General features: G+C 44.5%; 1 protein-coding gene across 1 annotated transcript in view; it reads left to right on the forward strand.

The window, feature by feature from the left end:
- Window positions 1-18,381, forward strand: part of TRPC4AP (transient receptor potential cation channel subfamily C member 4 associated protein) — an 83,306-nt gene that overhangs the window by 50,463 nt on the left and 14,462 nt on the right. Inside the window, exons 10-16 of the mRNA XM_073559419.1 lie at window positions 6,666-6,797; window positions 7,028-7,086; window positions 8,483-8,584; window positions 8,878-8,961; window positions 10,230-10,320; window positions 10,445-10,585; window positions 12,278-12,389. Of these exons, the coding sequence (XP_073415520.1) occupies window positions 6,666-6,797; window positions 7,028-7,086; window positions 8,483-8,584; window positions 8,878-8,961; window positions 10,230-10,320; window positions 10,445-10,585; window positions 12,278-12,389 (721 nt within the window). The remainder of the gene's footprint in view (window positions 1-6,665; window positions 6,798-7,027; window positions 7,087-8,482; window positions 8,585-8,877; window positions 8,962-10,229; window positions 10,321-10,444; window positions 10,586-12,277; window positions 12,390-18,381) is intronic.

Genomic DNA, 18,381 nt, shown 5'->3' on the forward strand with positions numbered 1-18,381 from the left:
CCTTGAGATTGCTCATGCTTCCTCACAATTTGGTTTCTCAAGTCCTCAGACAGTTCTTTGGTCTTCTTTCTTTTCTCCATGCTCAATGTGGTACACACAAGGACACAGGACAGAGGTTGAGTCAACTTTAATCCATGTCAACTGGTTGCAAGTGTGATTTAGTTATTGCCAACACTTGTTAGGTGCCACAGGTAAGTTACAGGTGCTGTTAATTACACAAATTAGAGAAGCATCACATGATTTTTCGAACAGTGCCAATACTTTTGTCCACCCTCTTTTTTATGTTTGGTGTGGAATTATATCCAATTTGGCTTTAGGACAATTCTTTTTGTGTTTTTTCATTTAAGACAAATTAAATGAAGATAACAACAAAGAATTTGTGTTTGCAGTAATTTTCAGGAAGAAACTGAGTATTATCTGACAAAATTGCAGGGGTGTCAATACTTTTGGCCACAACTGTATGTGTGTATATACTGTATATATGTGTGTGTGTGTGTGTGTATGTATGTGTATGTGTGTGTATATATATATATATCTCTGAATGTATGTGTGTGTGTATCACCAGCCAATCACTAAGCATCTCTCATTTCACCAGAGCTGGTTAAGAGAACCTGAGCTGTGATTGGTTGCTATGAGCAAGTTTTCCCACTTGACAACACCTCAGCAGACACTGACATGGTGGGAGAAATCTAGCATCCCTGGGAACATAAGCTCCCAGGCATTGTCTGCCCCCCAAAAAGGAGCAGAGAGCACATGACAGAAATGAATCCCCCCTCCCGTGCCCATATACACATCACACATCCTCCATCCTATAGGCACATCTTTCCTCTTAAAGGGATCATTGGTATGGAAGTCCAGCGCTTTGGTTTTGACCCCAGGCCTCTCTTAAAGGGATACCCGGTATGGAAGTTATGACCGTTCTACTCAACTCTGTGGTTCTGACCCCCAGGGTCTCTTAAAGGGATCATTGGTATGGTACTGACCCCAGGCTCTCTCAAAGGGATCTCCTGCATGGAAGTTAGGGCAAATCCCTCAGCGCTTTGATTCTGACCCCAGGGTTCTATTAAAGGGATCATTGGTATAGAAGTCAGGACAAATCCACTCAGCGCTCTGGTTCTGACCCAAGGCCCCTCTTAAAGGGATCATTGGTATGGAAGTGAGTGCAAATCCACTCTGCGCGTTGGTACTGACCCCAGGCCTCTCTTTAAGGGATCTCTGGTATGGAAGTTAGGGTAAATCCCTCAGCGCTCTGATTCTCACCCCAGGCTTCTATTAAAGGGATCATTGGTATAGAAGTCAGGACAAATCCATTCAGCGCTCTGGTTCTGACGCCAGGCCTCTCTTAAAGGGATCCCCGGTATGGAAGTTAGGACCGTTCCACTCAGCGCACTAGTTCTGACCCCAGGCTGATGGAATGATGTGGGATATTAGGGGTAGTCGTCCGGTGGCTCTGGCTGATGGGTTGATGTGGGATATTAAGGGTAGTAGTCCGGTGGCTCTGGCTGACGGGATGATGTGGGATATTAGGGGTAGTATTCCGGTGGCTCTGGCTGACGGGATGATGTGGGATATTTGTGGTAGTAGTCCGGTAGCTCTGGCTGAGTGGATGATGTGGGATATTATAGTGAATGTGGCTATGCGGAGTGGGCGGGGCTCTACACTCAGCTTTATATATGTATAGATATAATCATTATAATTTGTTATAACTATCCGTAGTTAGTTACTATGCCCGGGCAGCGCCGGCCTCTTCAGCTAATACATACAGTACAGACCAAAAGTTTGGACACACCTTCTCATTCAAAGAGTTTTCTTTATTTTCATGACTATGAAAATTGTAGATTCACTCTGAAGGCATAAAAACTATGAATTAACACATGTGGAACTATATAATTAACAAAAAAGTGTGAAACAACTGAAAATATGTCTTATATTCTAGGTACTTCAAAGTAGCCACCTTTTGCTTTGATTACTGCTTTGCACACTCTTAGCATTCTCTTGATGAGCTTCAAGAGGTAGTTACCGGAAATGGTCTTCCAACAGTCTTTAAGGAGTTCCCAGAGATGCTTAGCACTTGTTGTCCCTTTTGCCTTCACTCTGCGGTCCAGCTCACCCCAAACCATCTCGATTGGGTTCAGGTCTGGTGACTGTGGAGGCCAGGTCATCTGGCGTAGCACCCCATCACTCTCCTCCTTGGTCAAATAGCCCTTACACAGCCTGGAGGTGTTTGGGGTCATTGTTCTGTTGAAAAATAAATGATGCTCCAACTAAACGCAAACCAGATGGAATAGCATGCCGCTGCAAGATGCTGTGGTAGCCATGCTAATTCAGTTTGCCTTCAATTTTGAATAAATCCCCAACAGTGTTACCAGCAAAGCACCCCCACACCATCACACCACCTCCTCCATGCTTCACGGTGGGAACCAGGCATGTAGAGTCCATCCGTTCACCTTTTCTGCGTCGCACAAAGACATGGTGGTTGGAACCAAAGATCTCAAATTTGGACTCATCAGACCAAAGCACATATTTCCACTGGTCTATTCCTTGTGTTCTTTAGCCCAAATAAGTCTCTTCTGCTTGTTGCCTGTCCTTAGCAGTGGTTTCCTAGCAGCTATTTTACCATGAAGGCCTGCTGCACAAAGTCTCCAGTTGTTGTAGAGATGTGTCTGCTGCTAGAACTCTGTGTGGCATTGGCATTGACCTGGTCTCTAATCTGAGCTGCTGTTAACCTGCGATTTCTGAGGCTGGTGACTCGGATGAACTTATCCTCCGCAGCAGAGGTGACTCTTGGTCTTCCTTTCCTGAGGCAGTCCTCATGTGAGCCATTTTCTTTTTAGCGCTAGATGGTTTTTGCCACTGCACTTGGGGACACTTTCAAAGTTTTTATATATATATCCAACAATGTAGACCAGCTCACTCCTGTGAACCACCTGGGACCTCAGCTGACCTGGTTAACTGATTTATTGATGATCTGATATTTGTCTGGAGGGGTAGTCTCTCGTCTGCAAAAAGTTTTTTCTCCTATTTGGATTTGAATGATTTCAACTTAAAATTTACTAGTAGTGGTCATGAGGTATCAATTAACTTCTTGGATTTGAAAGGGTCAGCAGATCTGGACAATGATGGGGTTCTGATATCTCCCTATAAAAAAATCTATTGCATGTAATAGTATTTTAATGGCTTCCTCTAATCATCCCAAATATGTCATTCAGAATATTCCTGTGGGGGAGCTTATTAGACTAAAAAGGAATACTACATCTGGGGACAAATTGGAGGAAGGAATTGAAATGACCTGTAATAATTTAAAAAAAGGGGGTATCCTAATTGGTCCTTGGAGAGAGCCAAGAAAATGGTAGCAGGCATGGATAGGGTTAAGCTGTTGGAATCTACTGAGAAAAAAAGACAGTTTGACTCTAAAAAATCTAGGGTGGTTTTCAGTACCAATTATAGTCCTCAGTTTAATTCTATTGTTAAAATCATCAAAAAATATCTTCCTTTGTTGTCTCAGAACGATGTTTTGAAAAATATTGTGGAAAATAAAGATATTGCCTTTGTAGCAAGAAGAGCCCCGACTTTAGCTACATTATTATCACCCAGCATGTTTAAAGATCCGGATAAAATTTCCCCTAGCAATTGGTTAAAAACAACAGGATTTTTTAAATGCGGTGCCAATATTTGTAAGTGCTGCGGTTTTGCTAATAAATCTAAAACATTTACATCTATCTCCAATAAAAAACAGTTTAATGTTTGTTCTTTTATAAACTGTAATACGGAGAATGTAGTGTATTTAATTAATTGCAATATATGCCCTATGCAATATGTAGGTTGTAAGATGAATCCCCTTAAAACTAGAATCCGCAAACACCTGTCAGACGCTAGTAATCTGCCTATGGTTGGTGCATCAGTAGTATCCCGACATTTTTCAAAAAAACATAATGGAGATTTACGTGGTTTCTCCTTTATGGGCATTGAGCATGTAAAAAAACCATTGAGGGGTGGAGATTTTCACAAAAAGTGCTTGCAAGAGAAAGTAGGTGGATATTTGAGTTGGGGACACGTATGCCACAGGGCTTTAATAACCACCTGGATATCATTATGCACTATTGATATATTTGTACTATACAATACCGGTTAGTACTATTGTTATATGTTTTTGTACCATTTAAATCTTTTGGTCAGGTTATTGGACATTCCTAATGTATTTCTCTCTAATATGTTGAATCCTTTCTTTATAATTCTTATGCATGTTGTATACTGATCAATATGTGGATAGTTTATATGTTTGATCTGCTTTTTTAACACATGTTTTTTAGTCTTTCACATATGTTTATAATTACCCTAATGGGAGTGAGATGTATATAAGGTTCCATGTTTGGAAAGCAGATCAGATTTTGGACCGTGAAGAAGGCGGGTTTTACCGCTGAAACGCGTAGTCCTATCTGCACGACTTTCCTGCGTTATTGCTGTTTTGAACTGCTTGGACCATTGTATTTTAATGGATTTATCAATAAAAAGAGAAAATAATTTTTTAACAGCATCCTGGATTGCTCACGTTAATGCTGGACTTTGCTCTGTGTATGTGTGTGTATATATATATATATATATATATATATCTATCAAAACAACACACAGACCAGCTAACCTCTGATCTCTGGATGGTAAATACCTGTTTCCTCTGTGTTGCACGGTCCAAGACTGGGAACAAGTCCAACAATGTAGAAATCAAGGCAGAAAAGTCCAGCAAGCAGAAACTTCAGGTGGTATAATAAAATCCAAGAATTTTTATTGCAGATAATTTAAAAAATCCAAAGTTCAGTAACAAGATGCAGACATAATGCTGAACAGACTACGCGTTTCGGCGGTAACAACTGCCTTCGAAACGCATAGTCTGTTCAGCATTATGTCTGCATCTTGTTACTGAACTCTGGATTTTTTAGATGATTTTAAAATCTAATCCAGACAATGAGAAGGTTCGAAAAAAAGATTTTTATTTGAAATAATAAGTTTCTCCTTCAAACTTTGCTTTTGTCAAAGAATGGTCCCTTTGCAGCAATTACAGCATTGCAGAGCTTTGGCATTCTAGCAGTTAATTTGCTGAGGTAATCTGGAGAAATTTCATCCCCATGCTTCCAGAAGCCCCTCCCACAAGTTGGTTTGGCTTGGTGGGCACTTTTGAGTACCATAAGGTCAAGCTGCTCCCACAACAGCTCAAGTTGTTGAGATCAGGTGACTGTGCTGGCCTCTCCATTACAGATAGAATACCAGCTGCCTGCTTCTTCCCTAAATAGTTCTTGCATACTTTGGAGGTGTGCTTTGGGTCATTGTCCTGTTGTAGGATGAAATTGGCTCCAATCAAGCGCTGTCCACAGGGTATGGCATGGCGTTACAAAATGGAGTGATAGCCTTCCTTATTCAAAATCCCTTTTACCTTGTACAAACTCCCACTTTACCAGCACCAATGCAACCCCAGACCATCACATTACCTCCACCATGCTTGACAGATGGCATCATGCACTCTTCCAACATCTTTTCAGTTATTCTGCATCTCACAAGTGTTCTTCTGTGTGATCCAAACACCTCAAACTTGGATTTGTCCATAAAACCTTTTACCAATCTTCCTCTGTCCAATGTCTTTGTTCTTTTGCCCATATTAATCTTTTCCTTTTATTAGCTAGTCTCAGATATGGCTTTTACTTTGCCACTCTGCTCTGAAGGCCAGCATTCCGGAGTCGCCTCTTTACTGCAGATGTTGACACTGGCGTTTTGCGTGTACTATTTAATGAAGCTGCCAATTGAGGACCTGTGAGGCGTCAATTTCTCAAACTACAGACTCTAATATATACTTGTCTTGTTGCTCAATTGTGCAGCGGGACCTCCCACTTCTCTTTCTACTCTGGTTAGAGCCTGTTTGTGCTCTCCTCTGAAGGGAGTAGTACGCACTGTTGTAGGAAATCTTCAGTTTTTTTGCAATTTCTTGCATGGAATAGCCTTCATTTCTAAGAACAAGAATAGACCGTCGAGTTTCACATGAAAGTTATTTTTTTCTGGCCATTTTGAGAGTTTAATGGAACAAACAAATTTAATGCTCCAGATTCTCTACTAGCTCAAATGAAGGTCAGGTTTATAGCTTCTCTAATCAGCCAAACTATTTTCAGCTGTGCTAACATACTTGAACAAGGGTTCAAAGGTATTCTAACCATACATTAGCCGCCTTACACAGCAAACACAAAGAACCATAAGAACACTGGAGTGATGGTTGTTGGAAATGGGCCCCTATACACCTATGAACATATTGCATTACAAACCAGACGTTTGCAGCTAGAATAGTCATTTACCACATTAACAATGTACAGTGTATTTCTGAATCATCTAATGTTAGCTTCATTGGAAAAAACTGTATTATTTATATATAATATATATTATGCATTTGGGTCCACTTTCTTTCAAATTGGGAACACTTTATGTCCTAGAATACCCAGTTACAAGTTTGTGGACAGAAATGGGGCCATAAAGATTCAAGACAATGGTGCAAATTAAAGATCATTTTATCTTCAAACTTGTTAAAGAAGTACAGAGTATAACTTGTAACCATTTAGGTTGCATGTGATTTTTATTTCTTGGGTTGTTCTCTATGCTGATTTTCTTATTTTACTTTTTTTGTGATAAAGGTCCATAAGATGATAGCAGAGTTTAAATTAATCCCAGGACTTAACAATCTCTTTGACAAGCTAATTTGGAGAAAACATTCTGCCTCCTCCCTTGTTCTCCATGGCCACAACCAGAACTGTGACTGCAGTCCTGTAAGTACTAATGTTTCCTCTCTCAGATTATCAAAGCCTTTCCAATGACACTTCGTATAGCATGCAATGTACACCAGCACCGTTTGGTAATTTACAAAGGATTGTGGCTAGAAACATTCCATTATTACCTTTTGGTAGCTGTTAAATCATTTTAATGGCAATATGATCTTACATTTTTGTGCCCCAATAATGACATTGCTAATAAATTTGTATACATTTTTATCTTTTAGGATATATCGCTTAAGATTCAGTTTTTGAGATTGCTCCAGAGTTTCAGTGACCATCATGAGTAAGTGAAGTGAAAATCATGACTTTAATTTAAGTTGCCCATATATATAGTATTTGCAGTACATTTATTATTTATTTTACTCACTTTTATAGCGCCATTAATTCCACAGTGCTTTTACTGACATCGGCATTTATTACTTCCGGATTGTGGAGAACCTAATTTGTATGACTGCCAACAGACTTACCAGCTTACCGCACATCCACCGAGGCATAAGAGTATTGCTTTTATTGATCCTGTTGTATTTCACCAACAGCTCTGGTGATGTACACTATACCGAAAACAACACAGCGCCAGATGTGGGACTGCTGGGACCAGGGGTTGTTGGGGCTCATTGATGGACCTTTGGGACTAAGGGTAGTAAGGGGACTCATTGATGGAGCTTTGGGACTAAGGGTAGAAGGGGACTCATTGATGGAGCTTTTGGGACTAAGGGTAGTAGGGGACTCATTGATGGAGCTTAGGGACTAAGGCTAGTAGGGGACTCATTGATGGAGCTTTGGAACTAAGGGTAGTAGGGGACTCATTGATGGAGCTTTGGAACTAAGGGTAGTAGGGGACTCATTGATGGAGCTTTGGGACTAAGGGTAGTAGGGGACTCATTGATCGACCTTTGGGACTAAGGGGGTAGCAGGGGACTCATTGGAGCTTTGGGACTAAGGGTTGTAGGGGCTCATTGATGGAGCTTTGGAACTAATGGTTGTAGGGGCTCATTGATGAAGCTTTCGGACTGCTGGGACCAAGGGTAGTAGGGACTCATTGATGGTGTTTTGAAAGAAATACTTGAGTAAGTTACATAGAGTTATCCCATATGTCAATTAATGACTTTGTCCAATATAGAGAGAGAATTTTTTCCTGGCACGGATGCTCCTAAAACAAAAATTGCATACTCGCATGCCAATGCCCACTTAGATCTAGTGCAAGCCTCTCCGGATGCAATGCCTGCTAAATGTGGAATTCAAGAGTTCCACTGCAGCCTGTGACTGGTTGCAGCAGTCAGGTGACTAGAAGAGTGAGTCATAAGATGTTTTCACACAATCACAGTGGTCCTCTGACTTTTGAACAGAGCAGGCATCGCTTCTGCAGCCAACATAGACCTCTTAAGAGGCCTGCACTGGATCCATGAGGGCGCTGGAAGGTGAATATTCCACCATTATTCTAAGTGTATCAATTCATGGGAAAAGCATTTTTCTCTATATTGTGCAACATCTTTAATGCCACTGTTTATATCAAAAAGAATATTGGAATATAACCTTATGCATTATTTATTTAGCTATCCATCTAACCTTCTGGCATTAGTGTGTCTATTACTAGTCGCATTGTGTTACAATTTAATCCATACAATCTTGTTTATATTATGTATGAAATAGTTTCCAATCTTGTGTGTTACCAATTGTAGGAACAAATATTTGCTTCTGAACAGCCAAGAATTAAATGAACTGAGTGCCATATCCTTAAAAGCAAATATCCCAGAGGTGGAGGCTGTGATGAATACAGATAGGTAAGATTCCTTATCCTGGTTATTGTGGAATCACAAACGAATACTAATCTAAAGAAAAAAATTGACAAATGAAAAAGTAAAGCAAACAGTTTGGAATATGCCATTGTCGGCAAGCCATGCTGGATATTTTACATGACACTTGCTACTCTGACATGCAGAGTTCCCCTCACATAACATTAGGTCTTCAGATTTGGTTCCCCTCACATAACATTAGGTCTTCAGATTTCTCAATGTTAGATTATTTAAAGGTAGAGAAGAATCTATAGTGTGAACAGCATTTTTTCTTTTATCAGGAGCTTAGTGTGTGATGGAAAAAAAGGTTTATTAACCAGATTGCTACAGGTCATGAAGAAGGAGCCGGCAGAGTCATCGTTCAGGTACTTTAGGAATATTGCTGATTTGACTTCAAAATGTGTCATTTATTACCTTACCCTCAATCAATAAATGAAAATTAATAATAACTTTCACCGCCTTCCGGGCATAATTTTACCTATCTCTAGTTATTGGATCTGCGCATGTTGAGAACACTTGTCTTACCAAAGAATTTTGACTACTCTGGTTTATGGACTATAAACTTTTGGTTTTCTTTCTCACCTTACAGCTATTCCTCCTGACTTCCCCTTTACACATGCACTGTAGGGCTGGCTTCTGATGGTGACTTTTCTGTCTGTGTAATTAAAGGGAACTTATCTGTTTTGGCCGCTATAAGATGCCTTTCAGGGCTTATCTACAGCATTCTATAATGCTGTAGATAAACCCCCAATCCAACCTGCAAGAGAAGAAAAATAACGTTTATTATACTCACCCGGGGGCTGTCTGGTCTGATGGGTGTCGCAGGTCTGGGTCCGACGCCGCCCACCATACTTCTCTGCCCTGTTGAGGGCCGAGTAAATTCCTGCAGTGCGCAGGTGCTGGGATAGGTCAGAGAGGTCGAGCACCTGCGCACTGCAGTACTTTGAAGTACGCCTGCGCCGGAGCACGATGTCGGGCCGCGATGAAGCAACAGGAGGGCAATGTTGCAAAAAGATGCGAGGCGTCGGACCTGGACCTATGACACCCATTGGACCAGACCACACCGGCACCCAGTGTAAATAAGCCCTGAAAGGCAGTGGTCGCATCTTATAGTGGCCAAAACAGCTGACAGGTTCCCTTTAAAAACAAACACATTTTAACCCACTCAGCTTTAGAACTATGTTGGTTTTATCACTAGGGCGTTATCATTGCTAGGACTAGCTGGCACACTGGCACTTGTCCGACCACTCACCCGCCTGCTCACTGTCAATAGACAATGTACATAGATAGCTGTAGTGTGGGTGGGGTTAGCTTTCTGAGCTCAGCTACATCTAAAAATTCTTGATTATGTCACAACTGCTGCACTCAGTAAACTAAGTGATAGATAATTGGAATCGGGGTCTCTTTTCCCACATAATGCTGCTTTCAGATGAGATAGCAAAATCCTACTGACAAATTCCCTATTGGATCTGTAGCTATGAAAGACCTACCATGTACTGTTTTGTTTTATTTATTTATTTTTCATTTTTTGTTGAACATGGCTGTAAGCTATATTTCACCAGTAAAGTGCAATGCATTACATTAGACCAAAGTCCACAAGTGCATTTATTTGTGATCTCATTACTACATGTAGATTTTGGCAAGCCCGAGCAGTTGAAAGCTTCCTTCGTGGTGTGACGTCGTATGCTGATCAGATGTTTCTTTTAAAGAGAGGCCTGTTGGAGGTGAGGGTCATCAAGACTCAGATCCTAAAATACCACTGCGCTCATTCATGAAACTAATGGAATGGAAAGATTACAGATGTCAATACTTTCCGCTGTAATGTAGTAGTTTGTTTTTCTTTCTTAGCACATCTTGTACTGCATCGTGGACAGTGAATGCAAATCCCGAGACGTCCTTCAGAGTTACTTTGACCTCCTCGGGGAGCTGATGAAGTTCAACATAGATGCGTTCAAGAGATTTAACAAATATATTAATACTGATGAGAAGGTTTGGAAAATTACCATTTCATGTTTTTTCCCTTCATTTCTTGGTTGGGCACTTTTCTGAAGCTGAATAACGAACAGCTGTCATAAATGAATAGTGTGTGCCTTATTGTCGGGCCTCATGCAGAATACCGTAATATGGCTCCTTATCAGGTTATATAGAACTCCAATACAGATTCCTATGATCACTCTGTATTTTTGATGTCTTTTTTTTTTCTCTTACGGATTTACTTAAAAATCACGTTATTGGATGTGGCATCTCAGAGAATGCTATAAATATTTCTGCCCCATTTTCTGCTCCATTATATGTTGTTGTGCAGACACATTGTATAGTTGTATATAAGTATATACACTCACTGGCCACTTTATTAGGTACACCTGTCCAACTGTGTGTTAAGACTTAATTTCTAATCAGCCAATCACATGGCGGCAACTCAGTGCATTTAGGCATGTAGACATGGTCAAGACAATCTCCTGCAGTTCAAACCGAGCATCAGTATGGGGAAGAAAGGTGATTTGAGTGCCTTTGAACGTGGCATGATTGTTGGTGCCAGAAGGGCTGGTCTGAGAATTTCAGAAACTGCTGATCTACTGGGATTTTCACGCACAACCATCTCTAGGGTTTACAGAGAATGGTCCGAAAAAGAAAAAAAATCCAGTGAGCGGCAGTTCTGTGGCCGGAAATGCCATGTTGATGCCAGAGGTCAGGGGAGAATGGGCAGACTGGTTCGAGCTGATAGAAAGGCAACAGTGACTCAAATTGCCACCCGTTACAACCAAGGTAGGCAGAAGAGCATCTCTGAACGCACAGTGCGTCGAACTTTGAGGCAGATGGGCTACAGCAGCAGAAGACCACACTGGGTACCACTCCTCTCAGCTAAGAACAGGAAACTGAGGCTACAATTTGCACAAGCTCATCGAAATTGGACAGTAGAAGATTGGAAAAACGTTGCCTGGTCTTATGAGTCTCGATTTCTGCTGCGACATTCGGATGGTAGGGTCAGAATTTGGCGTAAACAACATGAAAGCATGGATCCATCCTGCCTTGTATCAACGGTTCAGGCTGGTGGTGGTGGTGTCATGGTGTTGGGAATTTTTTCTGGGCACTCTTTGGGCACCTTGGTACCAATTGAGCATCGTTGCAACGCCACAGCCTACCTGAGTATTGTTGCTGACCATGTCCATCCCTTTATGACCACAATGTACCCAACATCTGATGGCTACTTTCAGCAGGATAATGCGCCATGTCATAAAGCTCGAATCATCTCAGATTGGTTTCTTGAACATGACAATGAGTTTACTGTACTTAAATGGCCTCCTCAGTCACCAGATCTCAATCCAATAGAGCATCTTTGGGATGTGGTGGAATGGGAGATTCGCATCAGGGATGTGCAGCCGACAAATCTGCGCCAACTGTGTGATGCCATCATGTCAATATGGTCCAAAATCTCTGAGGAATGCTTCCAGCACCTTGTTGAATCTCTGCCACGAAGAATTGAGGCAGTTCTGAAGGCAAAAGGGGGTCCAACCCCTTACTAGCATGGTGTACCTAATAAAGTGGCCAGTGAGTGTAAAGTGCCTATGGCTCCATAATTAAAAACTGTAGCCTAACAGGTATGCGCAAGCTGTTTGACAAAGCAATCCTGTCCATCTTTACCTATTTTCCTCCATACAGCTACTTCTCTTTCTTCTTCAGTTCCAGGTTTTTCTTAACCAAATTAACAGCTCTTTAGTGGACTCTAATATGCTAGTGAGATGCATTGCGTTGTCTCTGGACCGGTTTGAAAGCCAGTCCGATGATGTCAAAGGTAAGGATCAGTACCTGTCCTCTCCACCTAGGTGTACTTGATATTAATATGTGTATGTGTAATATATATAATGTGTTTCTCCTACGCCTCATTGGGGGACACAGAGACAGTGGGTGTTATGCTGCTGCCACTAGGAGGACACTAAGCATTCAGAAGGAAAAAAGTTAACTCCTCCCCTGCAGTATACACCCCGCAGCTGGATGAGATATCTCCAGTTCTTGCTTAATGTCTGTAGGAGGCACTTCCCCACCGTTTTTATTTTAATTTAGAATTTTTCTGTAAATTTTTATTTTTGTGAAGGGGGCGACGGTTCCTTTCTACAGCCCGCTCTCCCCCGAGCCAACAACAGGCAAGCACGTGGAGTGACCCTTCTCGTACCTTTCCTGCGATGTTTTTGGGGCTGATTCCTCTACCTTTGGCGATGATGGAAGTTCCCGTCCGGAGCAGGACAGAGCAGCCGGATACCGACATACGCCCTGAATCCGCCCCATAGCTCTCCATCCCCCTATCATAGGGAGGGTCGATTGAGCGTGGCCCCTTTAAGAACTCGTCCAGCTCTGCTTCATCCTGGAGGATGAGAGCCTGCATAGTGGACCGAACAGCGCTGAACGCTGGAGTGGAGGTACGGGTTCTGTCCCCCGGGGGTAGCGCTGATGTAGTCAGCGGCGGTGCTCCTCAGCGCCCATCGCAAGCTGTGAGGCGAGCAGCCGGATACCGGTGTCACCGCAGGACCACCGCCATTCCTCCCGGGGGACACAAAATAGGACCGGGTAAGCTGCATCTATCCCAGATCAAAGCTTAACCCCTTCCCGGCACATTCCCTGCAGCTGCAGCAGACTCTGCCGTTAACCCTTTCAGGAGCGCTATGTCTCAATCTAAGGAAGCAAAGCGGGTTGCTAAAAAGCACACTGCGTTTTTTACCGTGTACACCTCTTGCAAGGCTGGCTTACCTAGTGCACAGACTAATCCGTTCTGCACTGGGTGCGACCTGGCCTGCGCCCGGACCTGCGCTCAATCGCCCCCTGTCGCCGCTGCCAACGGGTCTCCTGTGTCTAGTACCCCTGAGTGTGCTGCGTTCCTGTCAAGATCGGTAGAGTCTCTGACCCAGGCTATATTCTCCCTTCGGGAGGGCTCTTTAAACTAGAAGGCGTCCTTACCCCCCCGAGGAAAGCTCTGGCGTTGAAAGGGAACCGTCCGCCGGCAGGGGCCGTTCTCGTTCAAGGGATGGTCGAGGCTCTAGAAAGCGGACCCATGACGCTTCCCCTAGCCCTGTTCGCGCTTCTGCATCTGCGGCTCCTATCTCTCTCTCACTCTCCCTCTCCTGGAGTTCTCAGCGAGCACGACTCTGATTTTGATTCTGACACGTCTGCCCCTCAGAATCCTCCATCTGATCAAGAGTCTCTTGATTCTCTTATAGAATCAGTTAACAAAATCCTGAAGTGGGATGAGGATAATGTTCCCGCTTCAACGCATCCTATTTCTCTTAAGAAAACCAAGCGTGTGCGTAGGTTATTTACCAGCCATCCGGACTTTAAGGAAGTGGTTCAGCAACATAGAGATCGTCCACATAAGCGATTCAAGGGCACAAGTCTATTCAGGCTAAATACCCCTTTGACCCAGACCTAATGAAAGATTGGTTACAGTCCCCTCCGGTGGACCCGCCTGTATCTCGCCTGGCTTCAAGACACTTATGTCTGTGTCCGAGGGGGTCCTCGATCAAAAACCCCTCCGATCATTAGATTGACTACCTTGCCCGTTCAGTTTTTGAAGCTTCAGGAGCAGCGCTTTTTCCATCTTTCGCGGCAATTTGGGTCACAAAAGCAATGGCCGCTTGGGCAGAGGTCTTGATTTCCTCCTTCCAGGACACCAATCTTCCTCCGGAAGCAACCGCGGTCGCCAGGCAGATAATTCACGCAGCGGACTTCGTAGTGGATGCCTTTTGATGCCGCTCAAACTGCCGCTAATGCGGTCTCCATTAGAAGAGCCCTATGGCTCCGCGACTGGCGGGCGGATGCCGCATCCAAAAGATCCTTGACTTCTCTCCGTTTCAAACAGGTCGCCTTTTTGGAGAGAAACTAGATCAACTCATTTCTGATGCTACCAGGGGGGGGGGAGAGTAAATTTCTCCCTCAACAAAAAGCTGCTTGGCCGTTTCGCAACCAACAGCTGGCGCGCTTTCGTTCCTTTCGCAACAACTCTGGTTGGTCCTCCTCTACCTTCTCTTCCGGATCAGGTCCATCTTCGCGCGGGGACAGAGGCTCCCAGGTCTCATACAGACCTAACCGTCCATGGAAACCCAGACATAGGGCTTCTGGTTCCAAAGGAGCCAGGTCTCAGAGATCTACCCAATGACTTGTTGCGGTATCTGGCGGACACCGACAAAGTAGGCGGCTGTCTACTTTCCTTCAGCCACACCTGGCTCGCGATCGTCCACGACAAGTGGGTCAGGGAGCTAGTGTCCTCCGGATACAAGATAGTTTTCCTCTCCCCCTCCAACTTGTTTTTTCCTTTCCTCTCCGCCGAAAGGAAAGACAAGAGCCTTCCTTCGGGCTGTTCAAGCTCTCTTAAGGGACGGCGTCATCATTCCGGTCACTCATCACCAGAAGTTCAGAGGATTTTATTCAAACCTTTTTGTGGTTCCAAAGAAAGATGGCTCGATGCGTCCCATTCTGGATCTCAAACTGTTAAATCAGTTTGTCACGGTTCGGCGATTCCGAATGGAATCTCTCCGGTCAGTGGTCGCTTCCATGGAGAAAGGAGAGTTCCTAGCATCCATCGACATCAAGGACGCTTACCTTCACATCCCGATCTGCCAGTCTCACCAGCAGTTCCTGCGCTTTGCAATTCACGAGAAACACTTCCAGTTTGTGGCCTTGCCCTTCGGACTCGCCACTGCCCCCAGGGTCTTTACCAAGGTCATGGCGTCTGTCATGGCCATTCTCCACTCTCGGGGAGTAGTAGTGTTACCGTATCTCGACGACCTGCTCATCAAGGGTTCGTCCCTTTCAGCCTGCGAAGAATCTGTGGAGATAAAAGTAAATACACTTTCACGCCTGGGGTGGAAGATAAACTTTGAAAAGTCTTCCCCGAAACCGGCTCAGCAAATCTCCTTTTTAGGAATGATCTTGGACACTTCCCGTAGGTTGGTCATTCTCCCTCCAGAAAAGACGCAAGCTTTACAACAGGCAGTGCGAACTCTTTCCCGTCCAGCTTCTCACTCCATTCATTTCAGCATGAGAGTTCTTGGAAAAATGGTAGCTGCCATGGAAGCAGTTCCGTTTGCACAGTTCCATCTGCGTCCCTTACAACACCAGTTGCTGTCAGCTTGGGACAAGAACCCGTTGTCCCTGGACCATCGGATCCTTCTGTTCATGCAGGTCAGGCAAGCCCTCAAGTGGTGGACTCTGAAGTCCTCCCTGAATCAAGGAAGGTCTTTTCTCCCAGTTAAATGGTTGATAGTAACCACCGACGCAAGTCTTCTCGGCTGGGGTGCGGTCTTTCGTCACCACACGGCACAGGGTCGTTGGTCAACCCAAGAATCATGTCTCCCCATCAACATCTTAGAGATTCGAGCGATCAGATTGGCTCTACGGAGTTTCCACCATCTCCTCGCAGGTCACCCCATCAGGATCCAATCAGACAACGCCACGGCTGTAGCGTATATCAACCGCCAGGGAGGTACCTGGAGCAAAATGGCCATGCACAAAGTGAGTCACATCCTCCATTGGGCCGAGACCAACCATTCCTCCATCTCAGCAATTCACATCTCCAGCGTGGAAAATTGGGCGGCAAATTTTCTCAGTCGCCAAGGCATTGCCTCAGGAGAGTGGTCTCTTCATCCAGAAGTGTTTCACCAGATCTGTCTTCGTTGGGGGACTCCGGATGTGGACCTCATGGCCTCTAGGCTACACAACAAGGTGTCTCGGTTCATTGCCCGATCGCGCGATCCATGCGCCATCAGAGCAGACGTCCTGGTGCTGCCATGGCACCGGTTCCGGCATCCATACATCTTTCCCCCTCTTCCCTTGCTTCTGAGGGTTGTCAAGAAGATCAGAGCAGAGGGAGTGCCTGTGATCCTAGTCGTGCCAGATTGGCCGCGCCGAGCATGGTATGCGGAACTAGTATAGCTAGTCGCCTACGTTCCCTAGCGACTTCCAGATCGCTCGGATCTGCTTTCTCAGGGCCCGATTTACCACCAGAACTCCAGGGCCCTGTCTTTGATGGCATTGCTGTTGAATCCTGGTTTTTAGCACAGGCTGAATTCTCTCCCGACGTCATCTCCACCATGATTAGTGCTAGGAAGCCCGTATCCAGACGTATCTATCACCGCACCTGGAAAATATTCTTTTCATGGTGTAAGGATCATGGTCGTTCCCCTCTGGTATTCTCCATTCCGAGAATATTGGAGTTTCTTCAATCCGGACTAAGATCAGGCCTCGCGCTTAGCTCGCTCAAGGGCCATATTTTGGCCTTGTCAGTGCTTTTCCAACAAAGAATTGCCACCAAACCTCAGGTCAGGACATTTATTCAAGGAGTCTCCCATATAGCACGTCCTTATAGAAATCCATTAGAACCATGGGACCTTAACCTGGTTCTCGGGGCCTTACAAGAGGATCCTTTAGAACCGCTGCAGAATGTGTCATTGACCATCCTCTCTTGGAAAGTGGTCTTTTTAGTAGCCATCACGTCAATCAGACGTGTTTCGGAATTGGCAGCTCTGTCCTGCCGTTCTCCGTTCCTGAATTTTCATCAGGACAAGGTGGTTCTCATAACGTCCCCTTCCTTCATGCCCAAGGTCGTTTCCTCTTTCCATCTCAACGAGGAAATTGTTTTGCCTTCCTTTTGTCCGACACCAGTCCATCGCATTGAGAAGGCCCTCCACACCCTGGATGTGGTTAGGGCGCTGAGACGGTACATCTCACGGACGGCTCCTTTCCGCAGGTCAGATGCCCTGTTCATACTTCCTCGGGGGCATAGGAAAGGCCTATCTGCGTCCAAAGCAACGCTAGCCAGATGGATTCGCTCTGCGATTCAGGAATCCTACAGTGTCAGGAATGCGCCCGTCCCTGTGGGGATTAAGGCGCAGTCTACCCGGTCAGTGGGCGCCTCGTGGGCCATTCGGCACCAGGCCACGGCAGAGCAGGTCTGCAAGGCTGCGACTTGGTCCAGTCTGCATACCTTTTCAAAACATTACCAAATTCATTCTCAGACCTCTGCAGATGCAGCTCTCGGCAGACGCGTCCTGCAATCGGCAGTACCTCAGTCTTAACTCAGAGGTACATGGGGTATTAGCAGATGTATGCTCCCAGCCCAGGGACTGCTTTAGGACTTCCCACTGTCTCTGTGTCCCCCATTGAGGCGTAGGAGAAATAGGGATTTTTGTGTACTCACCATAAAATCCTTTTCTCCGAGCCATTCATTGGGGGACACAGCACCTGCCCTGTTTAGCCTACTGGCTCATTTGTAGCATTCTTAGGTTTTGACATAGTTCGTTACTGTTGACTGTTTAAGCTCCTCCTGCTTTTTTCACTGAACTGGAAATATCTCATCCAGCTGCGGGGTGTATGCTGCAGGGGAGAAGTTAACTTTTTTTCTTTCTGAATGCTTAGTGTCCTCCTAGTGGCAGCAGCATAACACCCACTGTCTCTGTGTCCCCCAATGAATGGCTCGGAGAAAAGGATTTTACGGTGAGTACACAAAAATCCCTATTTTCTCCTACGCCTCATTGGGGGACACAGACACAGTGGGTGTTATGCTGCTGGCCTAATGTTTGTTTTTTTTTCTCCTTGGTGTTGAAATTTCTATGTTGAGGACTATATATAGACAATATAAATATACCACCAAAGTTTTTCGATCTACATATTATATATAAGTATTTGATACACTGCCAATTTTGCAAGTTTTCCCACCTACAAAAAAATGGAGAGGTCTGTAATTTTTATCCTAGGTACACTTCATCTGTTGGACACAGATCTTTAAAAAAAAATCCAGA

This window comes from Dendrobates tinctorius, unplaced genomic scaffold, assembly GCF_039654945.1.
Source record: "Dendrobates tinctorius isolate UK_male_01 unplaced genomic scaffold, ASM3965494v1 ptg000270l, whole genome shotgun sequence".
Taxonomy (NCBI): Eukaryota; Metazoa; Chordata; class Amphibia; order Anura; family Dendrobatidae; genus Dendrobates; species Dendrobates tinctorius.